We start from the raw sequence: 26225 nt of genomic DNA, 5'->3' as shown, positions 1-26225 counted from the left end.
CTATGTCTATGAGTGGTGCTGGGGCTAGGTCTATGAGTGGTGCTGGGGATAAGTCTATGAGTGGTGCTGGGGCTAGGTCTAGGTCTATGAGTGGTGCTGGGGGTAGGTCTAGGTCTATGAGTGGTGCTGGGGGTAGGTCTATGAGTGGTGCTGGGAATAAGTCTATGAGTGGTGCTGGGGCTAGGTCTATGAGTGGTGCTGGGGGTAGGTCTATGAGTGGTGCTGGGGGTAGGTCTATGAGTGGTGCTGGGGACAGGTCTGTGACTGGGTGTAGGACAGGGGTAGGGTTTAAGGCTGGGGCTAGGACTGGGGTTGGGTCTATGGCTGGGGCAGGTTCATTCTCTTCTACAAAGACTGGGGCTTCTTCAGCTGCTGCTATGGGTTCTGCTACTGCCTCAGTATTGAGTGCTTCTGTTACCACTTCAATGGTAACAGGTGCTTGTTCAGTTACTATGGGTTTTGTTACTTCCTCTGTAACCGTGGGTTCTGTTGCTATGGCTTCTAGTACTGCTGCGGCAATGGGTGCTTTTACTTCCACCACCGCTTCTATGGTAACAGGTTCTGGTTCTGTTGCTATAGGCACTGGCGCTGCCTCGGGAACTGGTGCTTCTGTTACAATGGGTTCTGTGACTGACTCGGTAACAGGTGCTTCATCTGTTGCTCTGTGCTTTATTGCTGCAGGTTCTTCCTCAACAGCCTCCTCTGGTGTTGTTATGACTTCTTCCTCTGGGGTGGACTGTGGTACCTTTTGCGCCAAGCTGTGTGTTTCTGTGATTACATCTCCCAATAAGTAATTTTCTATGGTGACGGGAACCTTTATCTTCGTGATGGTATCTTCCACTGCTGTTACCTCATCTGGCTTGGGAGCTTCCACTTCAACAATAATGTGTCCCTCCTCTGCCAACTCAATGGATTCTTCCACTGTAGTCATAGTTGGTTCCACTAATGTCACTGGGATAGATTCTTCTACTGCTGGAATAAACTCCTCCACTGCAGCCGCAACAGGCTCTACCTCTTCCATAACAATGGACTCTTCCACTACTGGAGCAGCAGCCTCCACCACTGCTGCCATTACAGGGGTGTCTACTACTTCTGCCATTAGGAGGGTTTCTACCAATGCTGACAATACAGGGGTTTCATCCATGCTCCCAGCAACCTCCTGCACATAGAACAGTGATAATAGCATATTTTAATTGAGAATAATAAGTTGACAAATCACAATGAATGGTTGTGTCTAAACTAGGGGTTATGTAAGTAGCACTAAACACAACAGCTATGGTCATGTCCAGTATTACAGTAGGTGTGAGATTTCAGACTTTACTTCTGGTTCAGCTGACACTCCTTTTGGCACATAGCCTGCAGATTCCTCCAGGATATTCCTATCCTCATTGGGCTGCAGAGTGGAGAGACAGAACAGCACAGTATTACAATAGTACTACTACAGGTACAGGGAACAAGGCTTATAATATTATAATACGCATTATTATAATATTATTTGACTAGAAAACAATGGCAGAGGTATGAAATAGTTAAGGTAACTAAAGTATTGCCTTGACTATCAAATCATTGACCTGAACTTTGCGACCTTTTGCCACATTTCAGGCTTCAAACAAAGATATAAAACTGTATTTTTTGTGAAGAATCAACAACAAGTGGGACACAATCATGAAGTGGAACGACATTTATTGGATATTTCAAACTTTTTTAACAAATCAAAAACTGAAAAATTGGGCGTGCAAAATTATTCAGCCCCTTTACTTTCAGTGCAGCAAACTCTCTCAGAAGTTCAGTGAGGATCTCTGAATGATCCAATGTTGACCTAAATGACTAATGATGATAAATACAATCCACCTGTGTGTAATCAAGTCTCCGTATAAATGCACCTGCACTGTGATAGTCTCAGAGGTCCATTAAAAGCGCATAGAGCATCATGAAGAACAAGGAACACACCAGGCAGGTCCGAGATACTGTTGTGAAGAAGTTTAAAGCCGGATTTGGATACAAAAAGATTTCCCAAGCTTTAAACATCCCAAGGAGCACTGTGCAAGCGATAATATTGAAATGGAAGGAGTATCACACCACTGCAAATCTACCAAGACCTGGCCGTCCCTCTAAACTTTTAGCTCATACAAGGAGAAGACTGATCAGAGATGCAGCCAAGAGGCCCATGATCACTCTGGATGAACTGCAGAGATCTACAGCTGAGGTGGGAGACTCTGTCCATAGGACAACAATCAGTCGTATATTGCACAAATCTGGCCTTTATGGAAGAGTGGCAAGAAGAAAGCCATTTCTTAAAGATATCCATAAAAAGTGTCGTTTAAAGTTTGCCACAAGCCACCTGGGAGACACACCAAACATGTGGAAGAAGGTGCTCTGGTCAGATGAAACCAAAATTGAACTTTTTGGCAACAATGCAAAACGTTATGTTTGGCGTAAAAGCAACACAGTGCATCACCCTGAACACACCATCCCCACTGTCAAACATGGTGGTGGCAGCATCATGGTTCGGGCCTGCTTTTCTTCAGCAGGGACAGGGAAGATGGTTAAAATTGATGGGAAGATGGATGGAGCCAAATACAGGACCATTCTGGAAGAAAACCTGATGGAGTCTGCAAAAGACCTGAGACGGGGACGGAGATTTGTCTTCCAACAAGACAATGATCCAAAACATAAAGCAAAATCTACAATGGAATGGTTCAAAAATAAACATATCCAGGTGTTAGAATGGCCAAGACCTGAAAGTCCAGACCTGAATCCAATCGAGAATCTGTGGAAAGAACTGAAAACTGCTGTTCACAAATGCTCTCCATCCAACCTCACTGAGCTCGAGCTGTTTTGCAAGGAGGAATGGGAAAAAATGTCAGTCTCTCGATGTGCAAAACTGATAGAGACATACCCCAAGCGACTTACAGCTGTAATCGCAGCAAAAGGTGGCGCTACAAAGTATTAACTTAAGGGGGCTGAATAATTTTGCACGCCCAATTTTTCAGTTTTTGATTTGTTAAGAAAGTTTGAAATATCCAATAAATGTCGTTCCACTTCATGATTGTGTCCCACTTGTTGTTGATTCTTCACAAAAAATACAGTTTTATATCTTTAGTTCAAGGGGGCCGAATACTTTCGCAAGGCACTGTATCTGTAGTGAACCACTAGGTATTGCTAATACACTATAGTAACATAACTATTCTGAACAAAAATGTCTAACCAACAATTCAAAGATTTTACTGAGTTCCAGTTCATATAAAAGGAAATCAGTCAACTGAAATAAATTCATTAGACCCTAATCTATGGAGTTCACATGACTGGGAATACAGTCGGTCACAGATACCTTAAAAAACATAGGGGATTGGATCAGAAAACCAGTCAGTATCTGGTGTGACCACCTTCCAGTGCGACACATGTCCTTCTCATAGAGTTGATCAGGTCTGTTGATTGTGACCTGTGGAATGTTGTCCCACTCCTCTTCAATGGCTGTGCGAAGTTACTGGATATTGGCAGGAACTGGAAAACATTGTCGTACACGTCAATCCGGAGCATCCCAAAAATGCTCAATGGGTGACATGTCTGGTGAGTATGCAAGCCATGCAAGAACTGGGACATTTTTCAGCTTCCAGGAATTGTGTACAGATCCTTACGACATGGGGCCGTGCATTATCATTGCTGAAACATGAGGTGATGGCGGCAGATGACTGGCACGACAATGGGCCTCAGGATCTTGATATGCGTGCATTCAAATTGCCATTGTTCGTTGTCCGTAGCTTATGCCTGCCCATACCACAACCCCACCCCCACCATGGGGCACTCTGATCACAACATTGGCATCATCAAATCCTCTATAACCGCTATAACGACGTTGAAAGCAGCTAATGGTAGATAAATGAATATTCAATTATCTAGCAACAGCTCTGGTGGACATTCCTAGTCAGCATGCCAATTGTACCCTCCCTCAAAACCAGAGACATCTGTGGTATTGTGATGTGTGATAAAACTGCACATTTTAAAGTGGCCTTTTATTATCCCCATCACAAGGTGACCCCGTGTAATGATCATGCTGTTTAATCAGCTTCTTGATATGCCACACCTGTCAGGTGGATGGATTATCTTGTCAAAGGAGAAATGCTCACTAACAGGGATGTAAACAAATTTGTGCACAACATTTGAGGGAAATGAGTCTTTTGTGGGTATGGAACATTTCTGGGATCTTTTATTTCAGCTCATGAAAGATGGGACCAACAATGTAAGTGTTGTGTTTATGAACGATGGAAAGAACATGTTCAATCAGGGTCGTGTTAAATTTGTATGAAACAGAAAAAAATGACCGAAAACATTTGCAAACGTTTTGGCACAATGTGCCCAAGATGTGTGTGCATCTACTCACGGTGATGAGAGGGTACTCTGCGGCGGGCCTCAACCTGACGTGGGTAGTCTTCGGCCAGGAAGGCCTCCTGTAGGCCGGGGAACAGGTTGCTGTAGTCTGTAGGTTTGGCCAACGCATCAGCTTCCTTCTGGTTTCCCCAGGCTCTCCTTCCACAGCTTCACCACTCTGGAAACACAGAGAGAGGTCAGGACACGCAGACACGCACAATGCCAATTTAGACTTTTCCACTAGATGGGCTAGCTGTGGTTGCTCAGTTCTGCCTCCAGGGCAAGATTCATGATTATAAAGGTCAACCGGCCAGTGCTGTACCTAGACACATGGCTGGGCAGGTATGTTCTGGCCAGGAATGCAGCCTCTAGCAGCCGGTTGGTTTTAATGAGGCGCTCCAGACAACTGTCCAGTTTGGAAGAAATAAACAGAACATACCTTTATTTAACTAGGCAAGTCAGTTAAGAACAAATTATTTTTTACAATTACGGCCTACCCCAGCTAAACCCGAACGACGCTGGGCCAATTGAGCACCGCCCTATGGGACTCCCCATCACGGCCAGCTATGATACAGCCTGAAATCGAACCGGGGTCTTTAGTAACGCCTCTAGCACTGAGATGCAGTGCCTTAGACCGCTGCCCAATTATTAATGATGAAACCAATGAAAATGTATACATACAGTTCTAGATCATGAACATATAAAGGGCACCTAGATCCAATAAAGAATTAGCAATGATTAAACAATAACAATTTATTGACAGATGACGTACATATAAAAGTTAAACCTAAACACTGCTCACTCCTCCTCACCTCCCTCTGTACCATCCACCCCCCGCATCCTTCTCTCCCTAAACACTCTGCTGCCATCCACCCCCGCATCCTTCTCTCCCTAAACACTCTGCTCACTCCCTCCTCCCTCCTCTGTACCATCCACCCCCCGCATCCTTCTCTCCCTAAACACTCTGCTACCATCCACCCCCGCATCCTTCCTCCCTAAACACTCTGCCCTCCTCCTCACCTCCCTCTGTACCATCCACCCCCTGCCTTCTCTCCCTAAACACTCTGCTTCTCCTCACCTCCCTCTGTAATCCACCCCCGCATCCTTCTCTCCCTAAACACTCTGCTCACTCCTCCTCACCTCCCTCTGTACCATCCACCCCCCGCATCCTTCTCTCCCTAAACACTCTGCTCACTCCTCCTCACCTCCCTCTGTACCATCCACCCCCCGCATCCTTCTCTCCCTAAACACTCTGCTCACTCCTCCTCACCTCCCTCTGTACCATCCACCCCCGCATCCTTCTCTCCCTAAACACTCTGCTTCCTCCTCACCTCCCTCTGTACCATCCACCCCCGCATCCTTCTCTCCCTAAACACTCTGCTCACTCCTCCTCACCTCCCTCTGTACCATCCACCCCCGCATCCTTCTCTCCCTAAACACTCTGCTCCTTCTCTCCTAAACACTCCTCCTCACCTCCCTCTGTACCATCCACCCCCGCATCCTTCTCTCCCTAAACACTCTGCTCACTCCTCCTCACCTCCCTCTGTACCATCCACCCCCCGCATCCTTCTCTCCCTAAACACTCTGCTCACTCCTCCTCACCTCCCTCTGTACCATCCACCCCCGCATCCTTCTCTCCCCCTAAACACTCTGCTCACTCCTCCTCTGTACCATCCACCTCCCTCTGTACCATCCACCCCCGCATCCTTCTCTCCCTAAACACTCTGCTCACTCCTCCTCACCTCCCTCTGTACCATCCACCCCCCGCATCCTTCTCTCCCTAAACACTCTGCTCACTCCTCCTCACCTCCCTCTGTACCATCCACCCCCCGCATCCTTCTCTCCCTAAACACACTTACTTCGCCTGGAGGAAATAGGTGAGGAAAGCCACGTTGGTCTTGCCATCTCTCTCTGCCCCCTCTGTCAGCTTGCCCACCATGCTGGCGTTGCCCGAGGCTGTGGCCAGCAGCAGCAGCCCCCCATGGTCCTGGGCATGGTGCAGACACTCCTGGGCCAGGACAAACTGGCACTTAGTGGTGGCCAGCTCTGCCAACTGCTTCCACTTCTGCTCCGACTGGAGGGCCACCATGCCAGCGAGAGAGGAGAAGAGGAGATGTGGAGAGAGAGGGATAAAGGGAGGGGGAAACAGAGAGAGAACAGGTATGCCATGTTGGAAAGACATTAATCACAAACAGAATAGAAGTCATATTCACTTTTGATTAGTTAAATATAAGATATCCTTCACTAGTTATTCTCATTTCATCTTATAATATACACTACCGATCAAAAGTTTGGGGTCACTTATAAACGTCCTTGTTTTTTAAATTAGACATTTTTTGTCCATTAAAATTACATCAGATTGATCAGAAATACAGTGTTGACAATGTTAATGTTGTAAATTACTATTGTAGCTGAAAACGGCAGATTGTTTATGGAATATCTACATAGGTGTAACAGTGTAGCTTTCGTCCCTCTCCTCGTCCCTACCTGGGCTCAAACTAGGGACCCTCTGCACACATCAACAACAGTCACCCTCGACTCATCGTTACCTATCGCTCCACAAAAGCCACGGCACTTGCCCAGCAAGGGAAACAACTACTTCAAGGTTTCAGAACGAGTGACGTCACCAATTGAAACACTATTAGCGTGCACACCGCTAACTAGCTAGCCATTTCACACCGGTTACACTCATCCCCCTATGACCTCCTCAGCAACCAGTGATCCGGGTCAACAGCATCAATGTAACAGTATTGTTTCCATCCCTCTCCTCGCCCCTACCTGGGCTCGAACCAGGGACCCTCTGCACACATCAACAACAGTCACCCTTGAAGCATCGTTACCCATTGTTCCACAAAAGCCGCAGCCCTTGCAGAGCAAGGGAAACAACTACTAACTAAGGTCTCAGAGAATGTGACGTCACCAATTGAAACACTATTAGCGCGCACCCTGCTAACTAGCTAGCCTTTTCACACCTGTTACATAGGCGTACAGAGGCCCATTATCAGCAACCATCACTCCTGTGTTCCAATGGCACAATGTGTTAGGTAATCCAAGTTTAACATTTTAAAGGCTAATTGATCATTAGAAAACCCTTTTGCAATTATGTTAGCACAGTTGAAAACTGTTGTCCTGATTAAAGAAGCAATAAAACTGTCCTTCTTTAGACTAGTTGAGTATCTGGAGCATCAGCATCTGTGGGTTCGATTACAGGATCAAAATGTCCAGAAACAAAGCACTTTCTTCTGAAACTTGGCAGTCTATTCTTGTTCTGAGAAATGAAGGCTATTTAATGTGAGAAACTGAAGATCTCGTACAACGCTGTGTACTACTCCCTTCACAGAACAGAGCAAACTGGCTTTAAACGGTAGTGTATGTCCCCAAATAGTACCGTGCATAAGTTTCAAGGCAGGTGTGACAAAATGCTGTAAAGTAAGAATGCTTTCAAAAATATACATTTATCAATTAACATAATGCAAAGTGAGTTTAAAGAAAAATCTACATCAAATCAATATTTGGTGTGACCACCCTTTGCCTTCAAAACAACATCAATTCATCTAGGTTCACTTGCACAGTTTGAAGGAACTCGGCAGGTAGGTTGGCCCAAACATCTTGGAGAACTAACCACATTTCCTCTGTGGAGTTAGGCAGCCTCAGGTGCTTCTCTCTCTTCATGTAATCCCAGACAGATTCGATGATGTTGAGATCAGGGCTCTGTGGGGGCCATACCATCACTTCCAGGACTCCTTGTTCTTCTTTACGCTGAAGATGGTTCTTAATAACTTTCGCTGTATGTTTGGGGTCATTGTCATGCAGCAGAATAAATTTGGGGGCCAATCAGATGCCTCCCTGATGGTATTGCATGATGGATAAGTATCTGCCTGTACATCTCAGCATTGAGGAGACCATTAATTCTGACCAAATCCCCAACCCCATTTGCAGGAATGCAGCCCCAAACTTGGAAAGAACCTCCACCAAGCTTACCGTTGCCTGCACACACTCATTCGTGTACCGCTCTCCAGCCCTTCGGCGTACAAACTGCCTTCTGCTGCGGCCAAATATTTCACACTTTGACTCATCAGTTCAGAGCACCTGCTGCCATTTTTCTGCACCCCAGTTCCTGTGTTTTCGTGCATAGTTGAGTCACTTGGCCTTGTTTCCACGTCGGAGGTAAGGCTTTTTTGGCCGCAAGACTTCCATGATGGCCACTTCTGACCAGACTTCTCCGGACAGTAGATGGGTGTACCAGGGTCCCACTGTTTTCTGCCAATTCTAAGCTGATGGACACCGCTGGACATCTCCCTATTGCAAAGGGAAGTAAACACGATGTGTCTTTCATCTGATGCAGTAAGTTTCCTTGGCCGACCACTGCGTCTATGGTCCTCAATGTTGCCCGTTTCTTTGTGCTTCTTCAAAAGAGCTTGGACAGCACATCTGGATACCCCTGTCTGCCTTGAAATTTCTGCCTGGGAGAGACGTTGCTTATGCAGTATAACCTCTTGAGACTAGGGGGCGGTATTTTGATGTTTGGATGAAAAATGTACCCAAATGAAACTACCTATTTCTCAGGCCCAGAAGCTAGAATATGCATATAATTGGCAGATTAGGATAGAAAGTTTCCAAAACGGTCAAAATATTGGCTGAGTATAACAGAACTGATATTGCAGGTGAAAACCTGAGGAAAATCCAACCAGGAAGTGCTGTTATTCTGAAACCTCTCTGTTCCTTTGTTTGCCTACCCTCCATTTAAAGGGATATCAACCAGATTCACTTCCCTATGGCTTCCACAAGGTGTGAACAGTCTTTAGACATAGAACTTTACGGATACTATTTGGAATTTTTGTCTGCCCGTCATGACCTGCATGAGCCTGTGGATTACTCAACAAAACCCGCCAACCAAATGGAGGTTTTTGGATATAAAAATAATCTTTATCGAACAAAACAAACATTTATTGTGTAACTGGGAGTCTCGTGAGTACAAACATCCGAAGATCAGCAAAGGTAAGCGATTAATTTAATTGGTTTTCTGACTTTCGTGACCAATCTACTTTGCTGCTCGCTGTTTAATGTTTTGTCTGCTGAGCGCTGTCCTCACAAACGCTTGGTTTGCTTTCGCTGTAAAGCATTTTTGAAACATGACACACCAGGTGGATTAACAACAAGCTAAGCTGTATTTTGGTATATTGCATTTGTGATTATGAAAATAAAATATTTTTAGTAATTTAATTTGAATTTGTCGCTCTGCAATTCAGTGGATGTTGACAAAAATGATCCCGCTAAAGGGTTTCGGTGCGCCAAGAGGATAACTACCTTGTGTCTTGATGCTGTGCTCAGTCTTGCCAAGGTGTATGACTTTTGACAGTAAACTGTCTTCAGCAACCTCACCTTGTTAGCTGAGTTTGGCTGTTCCTCACCCAGTTTTATAACCCCTACACAGCTGATTCTGTTTCAGTTAATGATTGTTTCAACCTACATATTGAATTGATGATAATTAGCACCTGTTTGGTATAATTGTTTAATCATACACCTGACTATATACCTACAAATCCCTGACTTTGTGCAAGTGTACCTACAAGAATGTATGCTGTTTTGAAGGCAAACGGTGGTCACACCAAATATGGATTTGATTTTTCTTCAGTTCACTCACTTTGCATTTAGTTAATTGATAAATATAATCTATTAACATGTCTATTTTAGCCTTTTTTCCACATCTGCCTAAAACTTTCCACAGTACTTTATGTCTCCAGATACCTGCAGTTGGACCTACATTCATCAATACTTCCCTTGCATTCCAAGACTATAATTCCCAGTTTGTCAACATTTTCCCCAGCCTTTCCCTTTAAGTGGTGTCTCACCTCGGCCTCCACAGCCAGCTGGTAGGCGATCTTCAGTTCTCCTAGATGCAGAGCCAACTCAAACCTGTGTTCTGAGTCTGTTGACACAGCCAGGGCCTGCCGCCTGAAATCCTGCAGCGAGAGATAGAGAGAGGAGAAAGGGTTACACACACACACATATATATATAGAGTGGGGCAAAAAAGTATTTAGTCAGCCACCAATTGTGCAAGTTCTCCCACTTAAAAATATGAGAGAGGCCTGTAATTTGGTGTCCTTTGACAGCTCTTTGGTCTTGGCCATAGTGGAGTTTGGAGTGTGACTGTTTGATGTTGTGGACAGGTGTCTTTTATACTGATAACAAGTTCAAACAGGTGCCATTAATACAGGTAACGAGTGGAGGACAGAGGAGCCTCTTAAAGAAGAAGTTACAGGTTTGTGAGAGACAGAAATCTTGCTTGTTTGTAGGTGACCAAATACTTATTTTCCACCATAATTTGAAAATAAATTCATTAAAAATGATTTTCTGGATTTTTTTTCTCATTTCGTCTGTCATAGTTGAAGTGTACCTATGATGAAAATTACAGGCCTCTCATCTTTTTAAGTGGGATAACATGCACAATTGGTGGATGACTAAATACTTTTTGCCCCACTGTACAACACACACATACACAAGCAAGGAAACACAGAAATGGTGTGCGTTAAGACAAATACCAATGTAAAAATACACCCTCTTTCCAAGTCTCACCTGTTTCTCTAGGAAGTTTGGCGACCCTGGTCCTCATCTCTTTAGGGATGGTGGGTAGGACCCTGTCGGCCATCCCAAAGTCCCTCCTCATTACAGCTGTCTGGTACTCCAGCACCGACACCAACAGAGAGTAAGTGACGATGTTCAGCACCTTATCACCCAGATACAGACGGTCACCCTTAGGGATGTAGCCCAACAGGTACATAGTTCTGTATCAGACAGACAGGGAGTCAATACAACACCAGCCTTTTAGACAGACAGGTACATAGTTCTTTATCAGACAGACAGGGAGTCAATACAACACCAGTATTTTAGACAGACAGGTACATAGTTCTATAGCAGACAGACAGGGAGTCAATACAACACCAGCCTTTTAGACCGACAGGTACATAGTTCTGTATCAGACAGACAGGGAGTCAATAAAACACCAGTATTTTAGACTGACAGGTACAAAGTTCTACAGCAGACAGACAGGGAGTCAATACAACAACCGTATTTTAGACAGACAGGTACATAGTTCTGTATCAGACAGACAGGGAGTCAATACAACAACCGTATTTTAGACTAACAGGTACATAGTTCTATTGCAGACAGACAGGGAGTCAATATAACACCAGTATTTTAGACTGACAGGTACAAAGTTCTGTATCAGACAGACAGGGAGTCAATACAACACCAGTATTTTAGACCGACAGGTACAAAGTTCTGTATCAGACAGACAGGGAGTCAATACAACACCAATATTTTATACTGACAGATGCAGTGCATGGTTCTATAGCAGACAGACAGGGAGTCAATACAACACCAATATTTTATACTGACAGATGCAGTGCATGGTTCTATAGCAGACAGACAGGGAGTCAATACAACACCAGTATTTTATACTGACAGATGCAGTGCATGGTTCTATAGCAGACAGACAGGGAGTCAATACAACACCAGAATTTTTGACCGACAGGTACAGTATATAGTTGTATAGGACACACAGACAGGGGAGTTAATACAACACCAGTATTAAGAAGGTGAGCACATAGCTAGAATGAAAAGAAACCATGTCTAGACACACAGTGACATTCTGACATTACATTTTGTAAGGCATGACTCCTTCATGTTCTTGGCCCTAGGGCACTATAAGAGTTGAGAGATATTTGACATATTGAAACACTTGCATAACAGGTAGTTTGAGGTGAAAAGGTCAATGTAGCAGTCCTAGCAGGTAGGTATAGTCTTACCTGTCCAGGTGGGCGATGGTGACGATCTCTCCTCCTACGTAGTAGTTGAGTTTGAGGACAGAGCTGGTGTAGATGAAACAGTCTCCCACCCACAGACCAGTCTTTACCACCTCCTGAATCTCACACAGCACCTAGAGAGAGAGGGGCAGGGTGTTGGGAGAGAAATAGAGAAATGTTATAGCAGAAAAACGAATGAAATCCTCCTGTCCAGAATCAAATATCTAGCTGTAGTGTAGTCTCACCTCAAAGGAGTCCTCTATCCCGTCCTCTGTGACTCCCTCCTTGGTCTCCTGTGCTGTTAACACTTTCTCAGCCAGGTAGCGCAGCATAAAGAAAGACTCCATCGTGGCAATACACACCAGCTCCCTGAGGAAAGAGAAGAAGAGGAGGTAACAGGAGGGTTGGATAGCTTAGGGGAGAAGGTAACAGGAGGGTTGGATAGCTTAGGGGAGAAGGTAACAGGAGAGTTGGATAGCTTAGGGGAGAAGGTAACAGGAGGGTTGGATAGCTTAGGGGAGAAGGTAACAGGAGAGTTGGATAGCTTAGGGGAGAAGGTAACAGGAGGGTTGGATAGCTTAGGGGAGAAGGTAACAGGAGGGTTGGATAGCTTAGGGGAGAAGGTAACAGGAGGGTTGGATAGCCTAGGGGAGAAGGTAACAAGAGGGTTGGATAGCTTAGGGGAGAAGGTAACAGGAGAGTTGGATAGCTTAGGGGAGAAGGTAACAGGAGGGTTGGATAGCTTAGGGGAGAAGGTAACAGGAGGGTTGGATAGCTTAGGGGAGAAGGTAACAGGAGGGTTGGATAGCTTAGGGGAGAAGGTAACAGGAGGGTTGGATAGCTTAGGGGAGAAGGTAACAGGAGGGTTGGATAGCTTTGGGGAGAAGGTAACAGGAGGGTTGGATAGCTTTGGGGAGAAGGTAACAGGAGGGTTGGATAGCTTAGGGGAGAAGGTAACAGGAGGGTTGGATAGCTTAGGGGAGAAGGTAACAGGAGGGTTGGATAGTTTAGGGGAGAAGGTAACAGGAGGGTTGGGTTGCTGTGGAGAGGTTACAGAAAGACTGGATGTCTGTGTGGTGGAGGTTACATGAGGGTTGGGTCGCTGTGGGGGGAGGTTACAGGAGGGTTGGGTCGCTGTGGTGGAGGTTACAGGAGGGTTGGGTCGCTGTGTGGTGGAGGTTACATGAGGGTTTGGTCGCTGTGGGGAGGTTACATGAGGGTTGGTTCGCTGTGGGGGGAGGTTACAGGAGGGTTGGATCGCTGTGGAGAGGAGATTAGAAGTGGGTTGGAACTCTGTGGGGCGGAAGTCACAGGAGGGTTGGGTCACTGTGGGGCGGAGGTTACAGGAGGGTTGGGTCACAGTGGGGCGGAGGTTACAGGAGGGTTGGGTCACAGTGGGACGGAGATTACAGGAGGGTTGGGTCACTGTGGGGCGGAGATTACAGGAGGGTTGGGTCGCGGTGGGGAGGAGGCTACAGGTGGGTGGGGGTAGGTTACAGGAGGGTTTGGTCGCTGTGGGGAGGAGATTACAGGAGGGTCGGTCGCTGTAGAGAGAGGGTTGGAGGAGGGTTGGATGTCTGTGGGGAGGAGGTTAGAGGAGGGATTGGTTGCTATGGGAGTAGGTACGAGGGGGTTGGGTCGCTGTGGGGAGGAGGTTAAATGAGGGTTGGGTTGCTGTGTGGAGGGGGTTAGAGGAGGATTGGATCTTTGTAGGGAGGAGGTTAGAGGAGGGATTGGTTGCTATGGGAGTAGGTACGAGGGGGGTTGGGTCGCTGTGGGGAGGAGGTTACAGGAGGGTTCGGTCGCTGTAGGGAGGGGGTTAGAGGAGGTTTGGGAGGCTGTGGGGAGGAGATTACGGGAGGGTTCGTCTCTGTGGGGAGGAGGTAGAGAAGGGTTGGGTTGCTGTGGGGAGGAGGTTAGAGGAGGGTTGGATCGCTGTGTGGAGGAGGTCCAAGGAGGGTTTGGTCACTGTGGGGAGGTTAAGGGAGGGTTGGGTTGCTGTGTGGTGGAGGTTAGAGGAGGGTTGAGTCACTGTGGGGAGAAAATTACAAGAGGGTTGGGTCACTTTGGGGAAGAGATTACAGGAGGGTTCGGTCGCTGTAGAGAGGGGGTTAGAGGAGGGTTGGATGTCTGTGGGGAGGAGGTTAGAGGAGGGTTGGATGTCTGTGGGGAGGAGGTTAGAGGAGGGATTGGTTGCTATGGGAGGAGGTACGAAGATGGTTGGGTCGCTGTGGGGAGGAGATTAAAGGAGGGATGGATCGCTGTGGGAAGAAGGTTAGAAGTGGGTTGGAACTCTGTGGGGAGGAAGTAACAGGAGGGTTGGGTCACAGTAGAGCAGAGGTCACAGAAGGGTCGGGTCGCTGTGGGGAAGATGTTACAGGAGGCTTTGGTAAGTGTGGGGAGAAGGTTAGTGGAGATTTGAGTCGCTGTGGGGAAGAGTTTAGAGGGTTGGATGTCTGTGGGGAGGGGGTTAGAGGAGGGTTGGATCGCTGTGGGGAGGAGATTACAGGAGGGTTCGGTCGCTGTAGGGAGGGGGTTAGAGGAAGTTTGGGAGGCTGTGGGGAGGAGATTACGGGAGGGTTCGTCTCTGTGGGGAGGAGGTTAGAGAAGGGTTGGGTTGCTGTGGGGAGGAAATTACAGGAGGGTTGGGTTGCTATGGGGAGGAGCTTACAGGAGGGTTGGGTCGCTGTGGGGAGGAGGTTAGAGGATGGTTGGGTCGCTGTTGGGACGGAGTTAGAGGGGGGTTGGGTCACTGTGGTAAGGGGTTACAGGAGGGTTGGGTCGCTGTGATATGTTTGTCTCACCTTCTGCCCCAGATTCTGGTTTAAAAGACTTCTTCTGCTTGAAGTTTTTGAATATTTTGACCATGCTGGTGCTCTCCCGAGTATCTTAGAAACAAAAGTGGTTAAGTCAGCCTGACCAGACTAGACCGTGGATGGTCTATAGAGGACTTGTATGAGTGGTCTAGGTGCGGTTGACTTGATTTATTCTGAGGAGTCGTGGCCCCAGACAAACTCCTGTGCTGAACCGAAGCTCTTGTTCCTCACACACCACCACAAACCTGCAGCACACACACACACACACTTGTTAGTGTCTGATTACACACCAGTGGAGGCTGCTGAGGGGAGGACGGCTCATAGTAATGGCTGAAAAGGAGTCAATGGAATGGTATCAAGCACTTGTAAACCATTCCATTGACTTCATTTCAGCCTTTATTATGAGCCGTCCTCCCCTCAGCAGCCTCCACTGACACACACACATTTACTGTACATTAATGGTCCTGTAAGGCTCAGTTGGTACAGCATGATGCTTTCAACACCAGGATTGTGGGTTTGATTCCCGGGGCCATCCTTAAATAAAAATGCATGCACATATAAGTAGCTTACAGTAGCTTTGGATAATATATATATATACACTTTTTTATATTTGATGAGCAACTAGTACATACATGCACACAAACATGGTAACACAACCTGCCATTGGGGTTGTGCTGGATGGTCTGGGGGTAGATCTCACAGCTGCCCATGTCTTTGACGGCCAGGGACAGGGACACCCTCTCTCCATCCTGTATCTAAGCCTCTCCCATGGATCATCCTTGAGCTGTAACCAAGGGGTCTGAATACTTTCCAAATTCACTGTACATGGGTGATATGTAGGACTACAGAATCAAACTGGTCCTTTATAAAAAACAATGCAAACATTCTATATGATTGCAACAATACTAATAATCTGATCACTGACACCAAACTGTTCTACAGTAGATGTGTAGTTTAGTTCATTTCCTTAAGTTGGTACCTTGATGATGATGCTGCCTTCATCATATCCCAGCGCCACACTATTGGCGCTTCGCTGGCCACACACACACCACACACGCTCCATCCCATAGTTCAGTGTGTTCTCCAGGCGGTGCGTGCTGGAATGCCAGACTCTCACGGTGCCTGTATGTCCATAAGGAGACGAAGAAGGGATGAGAGAAGGAAAAGAGAGTTACATGTGAGAGGGTGGTCAAACATAGATAAATGATCCAGTCAACATGACAAGAAAACACCAGGTTATTACCACGGTACAATGTTACAACTGTAAAATGGTATTACTATATTATAACATCCTCTTTGTTATTCCATTCTAAAGGGATAAGGTAAACACTACACTACCCACCGTCCTCGGAGCCAGTGAGGATGATTGGCAGCTCAGGGTGAAAGCTGACACAGGACACATTCTGGGTATGGCCCTCTAGAGTCTGCACACATGTCTTATTCTGGAAGTAGAGGAGAGGACTACAGTAGAATCAGTCAACTCACTATATATGGCCACTAGTACAGACGTGTAACACAAGTGGTGTTTGTGTGTATATTCTGATCTGAAAAGTGTGTGTGGTGTGCATATGCATATGTGTTTCATTCTGTGTTTGAGTGTCTGAATTTATATTATATATATATATATATATATATATATATATATGTTGTTTTTTTTACCTTTATTTAACAAGGCAAATCAGTTAAGAACAAATTCTTATTTACAATGACGGCCTACCCTGGCCAAACCCAGACAACGCTGGGCCAATTGTGCGCTACCCTATGGGACTCCCAAACATGGCCGGATGAGATACAGCCTGGATTCGAACAAGGGACTGTAGTGACACCTCTTGGACTGAGATGCAGTGCCTTAGACCGCTGCGCCACTCAGGAGTATATAAACGGTGTACCTGGTAGTCCCAGATCGTGACCAGGCGGTCGTCAGCTCCTGATACAAGGTAGGGCTTGTCCCCTCCAGTGTAATGGTCGATACAGTTGACTCCTTTCTCATGGCCCTCCAGAGTGAAGTTAGGGGTGGAAGAACCCAGCTGCCACACCTGCAACAGCCAAGGGCCAAATAATACGTCAGTGCATTACTGAAATGCAGTGGTAGAGATTTACAACAAATGTATAGAATTCACGACACATACATTACACATCTATAACCACTTCAACATAACAATAATCAAACCAACAACTGTAGTGCTACAAGCACATTTACATTTTACATTTAAGTCATTTAGCAGACGCTCTTATCCAGAGCGACTTACAAAGATGAGTGTGTGTGTGTGTGTACCTTAATGGTCCTGTCCAGGGAGGCACTGGATAACTGGTTGTTGTCTTTAGGGTTAATGATGATCTGCATGACATAGTGGGTGTGGCCCTCGAACACCTGACTACACAACCACTTCCTGTCTCAGTCCCACAGCTTGACAAGCATGTCATCTGGACACAAACAAACACACACCCATGTTCACAAAAAAAAGTATGAGAGAGAGAGAGAGACAGAGAGAGAGAGAGAGAGAGAGAGAGAGAGAGAACCCAATGTATTAAGTCATATTCTACCTCTGACTCCTCACTTAAACAATACTAGACACAGTATCTTATTTCGATATTAACCAGATTACTCTTTACTCCCATTTATATGGAGATCAGTTGAACGGGAACAAGAAATAAAACATCTGATTTGACAGAGACCAGATTTGAGACAAGTATGCTTTGACAGAGACCAGATTTGAGGCAAGTATGCTTTGACAGAAACACTTACCTTTGACAGAAACACTTACCTTTGACAGAAACACTTACGTTTTTAATGTCTTTTTTTAAACATATATACATAGATACATTTTTACATCTATTCAAATTAGTCTGACTATGCATATAAATAAAACTGTAAGTAGATCCAACCTCTAACAGCTATACACGTGTAGGCCTACTGTAGATAGTAGTAGTAAGTAGTAAGTTCCTCGGCGTACACATCACAGACAAACTGAATTGGTCCACCCACACAGACAGCATCGTGAAGAAGGTACAGCAGCGCCTCTTCAACCTCAGGAGGATGAAGAAATTTGGCTTGTCACCAAAAGCACTCACAAACTTCTACAGATGCACAATCGAGAGCATCCTGTCGGGCTGTATCACCGCCTGGTACGGCAACTGCTCCGCCCACAACCGTAAGGCTCTCCAGAGGGTAGTGAGGTCTGCACAACGCATCACCGGGGGCAAACTACCTGCCCTCCAGGACACGATATCACAGGAAGGCCATAAAGATCATCAAGGACAACAACCACCCGAGCCACTGCCTGTTCACCCCGCTATCATCCAGAAGGCGAGGTCAGTACAGGTGCATCAAAGCTGGGACCGAGAGACTGAAAAACAGCTTCTATCTCAAGGCCATCAGACTGTTAAACAGCCACCACTAACATTGAGTGGCTGCTGCCAACACACTGACTCAACTCCAGCCACTTTAATAATGGGAATTGATGGGAAATGATGTAAAATATATCACTAGCCACTTTAATGCTACCTAATATAATGTTTACATACCCTACATTATTAATCTCATATGTATACGTATATACTGTACTCTATATCATCTACTGCATCTTTATGTAATACATGTATCACTAGCCACTTTAACTATGCCACTTTGTTTACATACTCATCTCATATGTATATACTGTACTCGATACCATCTACTGTATCTTGCCTATGCTGCTCTGTACCATCACTCATTCATATATCTTTATGTACATATTCTTTATCCCCTTACACTTGTGTGTATAAGGTAGTACTTTTGGAATTGTTAGCTAGATTACTTGTTGGTTATTACTGCATTGTCGGAACTAGAAGCACAAGCATTTCGCTACACTCGCATTAACATCTGCTAACCATGTGTATGTGACAAATAAAATTTGATTTGATTTAGATACAAAGTTACACAAAGTCGAACCACAACTGTTCAGCGTGCAGAGATGTTTAATAAGTGGGCGTGTCTGTTTACTGACGCTCATTCCACCACTTTGATGTGCATGAATGATTCGCTCTGATCTGAAATCGTTATATAAAGTTGCAGATTGAAGTACTAACATATGTTTTGTAACTTATGTTAGATGACCAATCGATCAGCGACTTCATGACTCTTTTGAATACCATACTATTATTGTTAGACTGTTGCCATTTCTCGAGTTTCTGCAATATTTTTAAATACTCGATCATTCACAACTAGCCAGGCATAGGTTTATTCATTGAATGTGGTCTAAATTTATGTTTTCAATCGGGTAGCAATCGTAAAATACGCAATGCACCTCTCAAAGAAGAAAAAAATGCCTAAAACTACTGGCCTGAGCCGCGGCAGATCTTTATATAGCATTTTACTCTAAATCTATGTTGCACTTCATTCTAAATCTATGTTTTCATTTCCTTACCACGTTTCCACGACTACAGATAGTGTTTAGTCAAAGTGCCCGACCACCCTGAGACACGAGTCGGGCTGGTAATTTGGTTTGGAGCGGAGAGTCTTAGCAACGTGGAATCTATTGAGCTTCCTGGCTGCACTTCGCAAGATCTGGTGGAGAACTAGTACTGTACAGGCTGTACCTAACATGACTTGACTATACTATGCAGTCTATATGCAGGTTACAGAGACATGTATGGACGCTTGCTACAGGCAAATTGCATGTAGGCTACCCACTCACCCCTTCAAAATATATATAAATAAATAAAAACGAATAGATGAATAAATAATAAAGATAATAATTCCTTTGAACATATAAAACATTCCCTAAATTCCTATTTGTAGAAATTATATCTCCGTTTCGAATGTGTGTAAATACACTGAATGGTATTGCAGATGTGTATTAGGCTTAGGCTACAGTACTCTGGTCTACCCAGTATAGTCCACGCAGAAATCAAACCATGTTGGTGTTGCAAGAAGTACTTTTGTCGTAACAATTAGAATGTTATATGGTCGATGTGTTCTACTTTAAATCATTTAACTGCACCCTCTGTTGAGGTTTTGAAATCAATCAGGTCTTGATAAGAAACACTGGGTGGTGTGAGGAATCATCTCCCAATCTTGTATTCAAAGTCCACACCTCCTCACTGTTGCATGTTGAAAGGTTTCGTAGACCTGGTGTTCTGTCATTGATAATCACGTAGATCTGTCCCTGTGAAGTAGTAGATAAGGTCGCAGGCCTTCACAACCCAACTGATTAACGTCATATACTGTACGCTATTCATATATGTCTTGTTCTGGTCATCTACTGTACAATATTTTGGATTGATTTGCTCATTTACACATAGTTCTTTCACAATGACATGCTAATTTGAGAAGGTACAGTATGTTGTGTTTTTAAAAGTTTATATTGTTTGTTTATATTTGCAAGTACTGTTACCTCTGGTCAATATACACCCATATAAATATTCATTTCATGTATTGACCAAAGTCAATGCCTCCCATCTGCTTGGGATGCATGGCGTATTTATTAAATGTATGTACAATCACATCATAAGTACATTACATAATTATGTAGGCAGAAACACGTGAAGGTCATTTCACAATAAAAAAGGTTATGTCAGATGTTTCAGGGCTTCTTCTTGAATACTTGTTTGCAGACTTTGTCTTTAACGTGGATCTCCTGAAAGAAAAAGAGACCACCAGAAAGACAATGAGACAATCAAATAACATATACCCCTCAAACTCAGAAGCTCTATACCTGTCAAACTTAACTCTGGACCTCTAAGTCAGTTCCACTGCATCTTGTCAGTGTTCCCCTCTAATCAGGGACTGATTTAGACCTGGGACACCAGGCCTGTACAATTAATATGAATTAAAAAACACACACCCACAGACACTTGGCCCTAAGTGGAATGAGTTTGACACCCCTGATATAGGGAATAGGGTGCCATTTCAGATGCAGTCTATATGTCAGGGCTACTCAACTCTTACACTACGATGTTCGGAACCTGCTGGTTTTCTGTTCTACCTGAAAATTAATTGCACACACCTGGTGACCCAGGTCTAATTCAGTCCCTAATTAGAGGGGAACAATGAAAAGATGCAGTGGAACTGGCTTAGAGGTCCAGAGTTGAGTTTGAGAGGTATAGAGCTTCTGTTGTCTTAGGTATGAAGAATCTGTAATGTTCTGTATCGTGACGTTGAAGTCTAGGACATTTCTCTCTTTTCTCTTTCTAACCCCCCCCCTCCATCTTTCTCTCAGTCACCATGTGTAGCAGGTCTCCTTCTATCCATTGCTTCCAGCCACGGTTGGCCTTCTCTCCCTTCTGCACAGCCACCAACTTGTCTCCATCCCAGGTAACCAGTGTCTGAAGAACACACACACACACACACACGCACGCACGCACGCACGCACACGCACACGCACACGCACACACACACAGTCAGCTTACCGTAGACACACATTTGCCCAAATTCCCCACAGCTAAAATATCAGGTCGGTAGCATAGAGTAGACGTAGCATAATAAACATTTGGGACACTCAAATAAGTATATGTTACGTTTGGTATTGTTGCATAAGACAGAAGGTTATTAAAGGCAAAAACTAAAGGAGGGTAGTTGGTCGGGGTGGCTGAGTGGGCATATAACTTGAACATCTGGCAAGCTAATGGCTTTGTGCTATAAATGTTATTCATAATATATCACAAAATGCAATTTGTAACATATCATAGGAAATGGATGAAGGATATCCATAAATTAATAAATACCATACCAAATGTAACATATCATACTAATTTGAGTGTCCAGGATTTTCGTTTGCTATGTTACGTCTACCCCTTAGTCCAGGATGAAGATATGTGTGTATGTTTCCATGAAGCCAGGGTCAACAACTCACAGCAGTGCTTATGACTGTCTCTTTTATTCTAATCTGAGAGAAACGGAGTGCAGTGACAAAGTGTCTCTCTGACCGTGGTCAGAGTGGTTGTGGTCCTACCTGGACTGTCCTGTTGTCCAGTCCCTTAGTGACCTCCTCAAACTCCTCCCCAACGGTGAAGTTGACCTCGTAGTTCCTGAAGGTGCTCAAAGTTTTGGTCTCAAACTTGTCTCCATTCTGGACGATCACCTTGGTCTGGGTCAGGTGACAGGCGATCTTACGGGTGGCAAAGTCAATATCTGGAGGAAACACAGTGAAACAACGTCAACATTTAAAGATGTTCTGCTCATTCCATTACACAGACTGTCCAGGTGAATCCAAGTGATAGTTATGATCCCTTATTGATGTAATTTGTCACGTATATCCTACCCACTGAACATTAAAAACGGAAATATCCTATGTTTCACCGAGTCGTGGCTGAACGACGTCATTAATAATATACAGCTGGCGGGTTCTACACTCCAACGAAAGGATAGAACAGCAGCCTCTGGTAAGACACGGGGGGGGGGGGTGTCTATGCATATTTGTTAACAACAGCTAGTGCATGATATCTAAGGAATTCTCGAGGTTTTGCTCGCCTGAGGTAGAGTATATCATGATAAGCTATAGACCCCACAATCTACCTAGAGAGTTTTCATCTGTATTTTTTGTAGCTGTCTACATACCACCACAGACCGTTGCTGGCACTAAAACCACACTCAATGAGCTGTATACCGCAATAGGCAAACAGGAAAATATTCATCCAGAGGCAGCGCTCCTAGTGGCCGGGGACTTTAATGCAGGAAAACTTAAATCACTTTTACCTAATTTTTATCATCATGTTAAATGTGCACCCAGAGGGGAAAAACTCTGGAGCACCTTTACTCCACACACAGAGACGTGTGCAAAGCTCTCCATCGCCCTCCAGAAGGCAAATCTGACCATAATCCTATCCCATTATTCCTGCATACAAGCAAAAAAACACCAGTGCCTCGGTCTATAAAAAAAGTGGTCAGATGAAGCAGATGCTAATCTACAGGACTGTTTTGCTCTCACAGACTGGAACATGTTCCGGGATTCTTCCGATGGCTTTGAGGAGTACACCACATCAGTCACTGGCTTTATCAATAAGTGCATCGATGACGTCGTCCCCACAGTGACAATACGTACATACCCCAACCAGAAGCCATGGATTACTGGCAACATTCGCACTGACCTAATGGGGAGAGCTGCTGCTTTCAAGGAGTGGGACTCTAACCTGGAAGCTTATAAAAAATCCCACTATGCCCTCCAACGAACCATCAAACAGGCAAAGCGTCAAAACAGGACTAAGATCGAATCGTACTACACGGGCTCTGACACTCGGATGTGGCAGGGCTTGCAAACTATTACAGACTACATTGGGAAGCACAGCCAAGAGCTGCCCAGTGACACGAGCCTACCAGATGAGCTAAATAACTTATATGCTTGCTTCGAGGCAAGTAACGCTGAAAAAGGCATGAGAGCATTAGCTGTTCCAGATGACTATGTGATCAATTTCTCTGCAGCCGATGTGAGTAAGACCTTTTAACAGGTCAACAGTCACAAGGCCAGATGGATTACCAGGACGTGTACTCCGAGCATGAGCTGACCAACTGGCAAGTGTCTTCACTGACATTTTCAACCTCTCCCTGTCTGAGTCTGTAAAACCAACATGTTTCAAGCAGACCACCATAGTCCCTGTGCCCAAGAACACTAAGGTAACCTGCCTAAATGACTACCGACCCTTAGCCCTCACGTCTGTAGCCATGAAATGCTATGAAAGGCTGGTCATGGCTCACATCAACACCATTTTCCCAGAAACCCTAGACCCACTCCAATTTGCATACCGCCCCAACAGATCCACAGATGAAGCTATCTCTATTGCACTCCACACTGCCCATTCACCCCTGGATAAAAGGAACACCTATGAGAGAATACTATTCATTGACTACAGCTCAGCGTTCACCGCCATAGTACCCTCAAAGCTCACCACTAAGCTAAATACCCTGCGACTAAACACCTCCCTCTGCAACTGGATCCTGGATTTCCTGACGGGTCGCCCGCCCCCTGGTGGTAAGTGTAGGTAACAACACATCCGCCACGCTGATCCTCAACACAGGGGCCCGTCAGGGGTGAGTGCTCAGTCCCATCCTGTACTCCCTGTTCACTCATGACTGCACGTCCAGGCACGACTCCAACACCATCATTAAGTTTGCCCATGACACAACAGTGGCAGGCCTGAACACCGACAACGACGAGACAGCCTATAGGGAGGAGGTCAGAGACAAGTTCCTTGACGTCCACATCGCTAACAAACTAACATGGTCCAAGCACACCAAGACAGTCGTGAAGAGGGTACGACAAAATATATTTCCCCTCAGTAGATTGAATAGATTTGGCATGGGTCCTCAGATCTTCAAAAGGTTTTACAGCTGCACCATCGAGAGCATCCTGACTGGTTGCATCACTGCCTGGTATGGCAACTGCTCGGCCTCCGACCGCAAGGCAATACAGAGGGTAGTGCGTATGGACCAGTACATCACCAGGGCCAAGCTTTCTGCCATCCAGGACCTCTATACCAGGCGTGTCAGAAGAAGGCCCTAAACATTTTCAAAGACTCCAGCTACCCTAGTCATAGACTGTTCTCTCTGCTACTGCACGGCAAGTGGTACCGGAGTGCCAAGTCTAGGTCCAAGAGGCTTCTAAACAGCTTCTACCCCCAAGCCATAATACTCCTCAACAGCTAATGAAATGGCTACCCACACTATCCCCCCTCTACCTACATGTACATAAACTCTGCAAAAAAAGAAACATCCTCTCACTGTCAACTGTGTTCATTTTCAGCAAACTTAACATGTGTGAATATTTTAATGAACATGATTCAACAACTGAGACATAAACTGAACATGTTACACAGACATGTGACTAACAGAAATGGAATAATATGTCCCTGAACAAAGGGGGGAGGATAAAATCTAAAGTAACAGTCTGTATCTGGTGTGGCCACCAGCTGCATTAAGTATTGCAGTGCATCTCCTCCTCATGGACTGCACCAGATTTGCCAGTTCTTTCTGTGAGATGTTTCCCAACTCTTCCACCAAGGCACCTGCAAGTTCCCGGACATTTCTGGGGGTAATGTCCCTAGCCCTCACCCTCCGATCCAACAGGTCCCAGATGTGCTCAATAGGATTGAGATCCGGGCTCTTCGCTGGCCATGGCAGAACACTGACATTCCTGTCTTGCAGGAAATCACGCACAGAACGAGCAGTATGGCTGGTGGCAATGTCATGCTGGAGGGTCATGTCAGGATGAGCCTGCAGGAAGGGTACCACATGAGGGAGGAGGATGTCTTCCCTGTAATGCACAGCGTTGAGAATGCCTGCAATGACAACAGGCTCAGTCCGATGATACTGTGACACACTGCCCAGACCATGACGGACCCTCCACCTTCAAATCGATCCCACTCCAGAGTACAGGTCTCGGTGTAATGCTCATTCCTTCGATGATAAATGCGATTCCGACCATCACCCCTGGTGAGACAAAACAGCAACTCGTCAGTGAAGAGCACGTTTTGCCAGTCCTGTCTGGTCCAGCGACGGTGGGTTTGTGCCCATACGTGACATTGTTGCCAGTGAAGTCTGGTGAGGACCTGCCTTACAACAGGCCTACAAGCCCTCCGTCCAGCCTCTCTCAGCCTATTGCAGACAGTCTGAGCACTGATGGAGGGATTTTGCGTTCCTGGTGTAACTCTGGCAGTTGTTGTTGCCATCCTGTACCTGTCCCGCAGGTGTGATGTTCGGATGTACCAATCCTGTGCACATGGTCTGCTACTGCGAGGATGATCAGCTGTCCATCCTGTCTCCCTGTAGCGCTGTCTTGGGCATCTCACAGTACGGGCATTGCAATTTATTGCCCTGGCCACATCTGCAGTCCTCATGCCTCCCTGCAGCATGCCTAAGGCATGTTCATGCAGATGAGCAGGGACCCTGGGCACCTTTCTTTTGGTGTTTTTCCTCGACACAGGTGTCCCAGCACATTGACTCTGTACTGCTACCCCCTGTATACAGCCTCACTATTGTTATTTACTGTTGCTCTTTAATTATTTGTTATTCTTATCTCTTCCCTCTCCACCATCTCTCTCTGCATGTCTGTATCTCTGCTATTTTCCAACAGACATTAGAAGAACAGCTTACCAATGGCCTTCATGACATCCTCAAAATTCTCGTTGGTGACCATCACCCATTGTCCGTTGAAGTCTGCAGGCATCTTGGCACTGGCTGGGTTTGTGCTACTGTATATGCCCTGTATATGTATATGGGGATTTTTCTCACACGCAAACACAATGCAAGAGGCAGATTCTAAT

General features: G+C 45.5%; 1 protein-coding gene and 1 pseudogene across 1 annotated transcript; both read right to left on the bottom strand.

The window, feature by feature from the left end:
* Positions 1-3: 3 nt before the first annotated feature.
* Positions 4-20445, bottom strand: LOC115117379 (coatomer subunit beta'-like; annotated as a pseudogene).
* On the bottom strand, positions 20405-26225 carry LOC115117377 (retinol-binding protein 2-like). The gene is made up of 4 exons (XM_029645848.2): positions 26056-26225; positions 21923-22101; positions 21195-21296; positions 20405-20608 (listed from the first exon to the last, which is right to left on the bottom strand). Exons 1-4 carry the CDS (start codon positions 26126-26128, stop codon positions 20555-20557), a joined length of 408 nt encoding a protein of 135 aa, XP_029501708.1. The 5' UTR covers positions 26129-26225; the 3' UTR covers positions 20405-20554.

Source organism: Oncorhynchus nerka, linkage group LG14 (genome assembly GCF_034236695.1).
Source record: "Oncorhynchus nerka isolate Pitt River linkage group LG14, Oner_Uvic_2.0, whole genome shotgun sequence".
Lineage (NCBI taxonomy): Eukaryota > Metazoa > Chordata > Actinopteri > Salmoniformes > Salmonidae > Oncorhynchus > Oncorhynchus nerka.
Note: the sequence above shows the minus strand (reverse complement) of the source record. Positions and strands in the feature narration are given on the sequence as shown.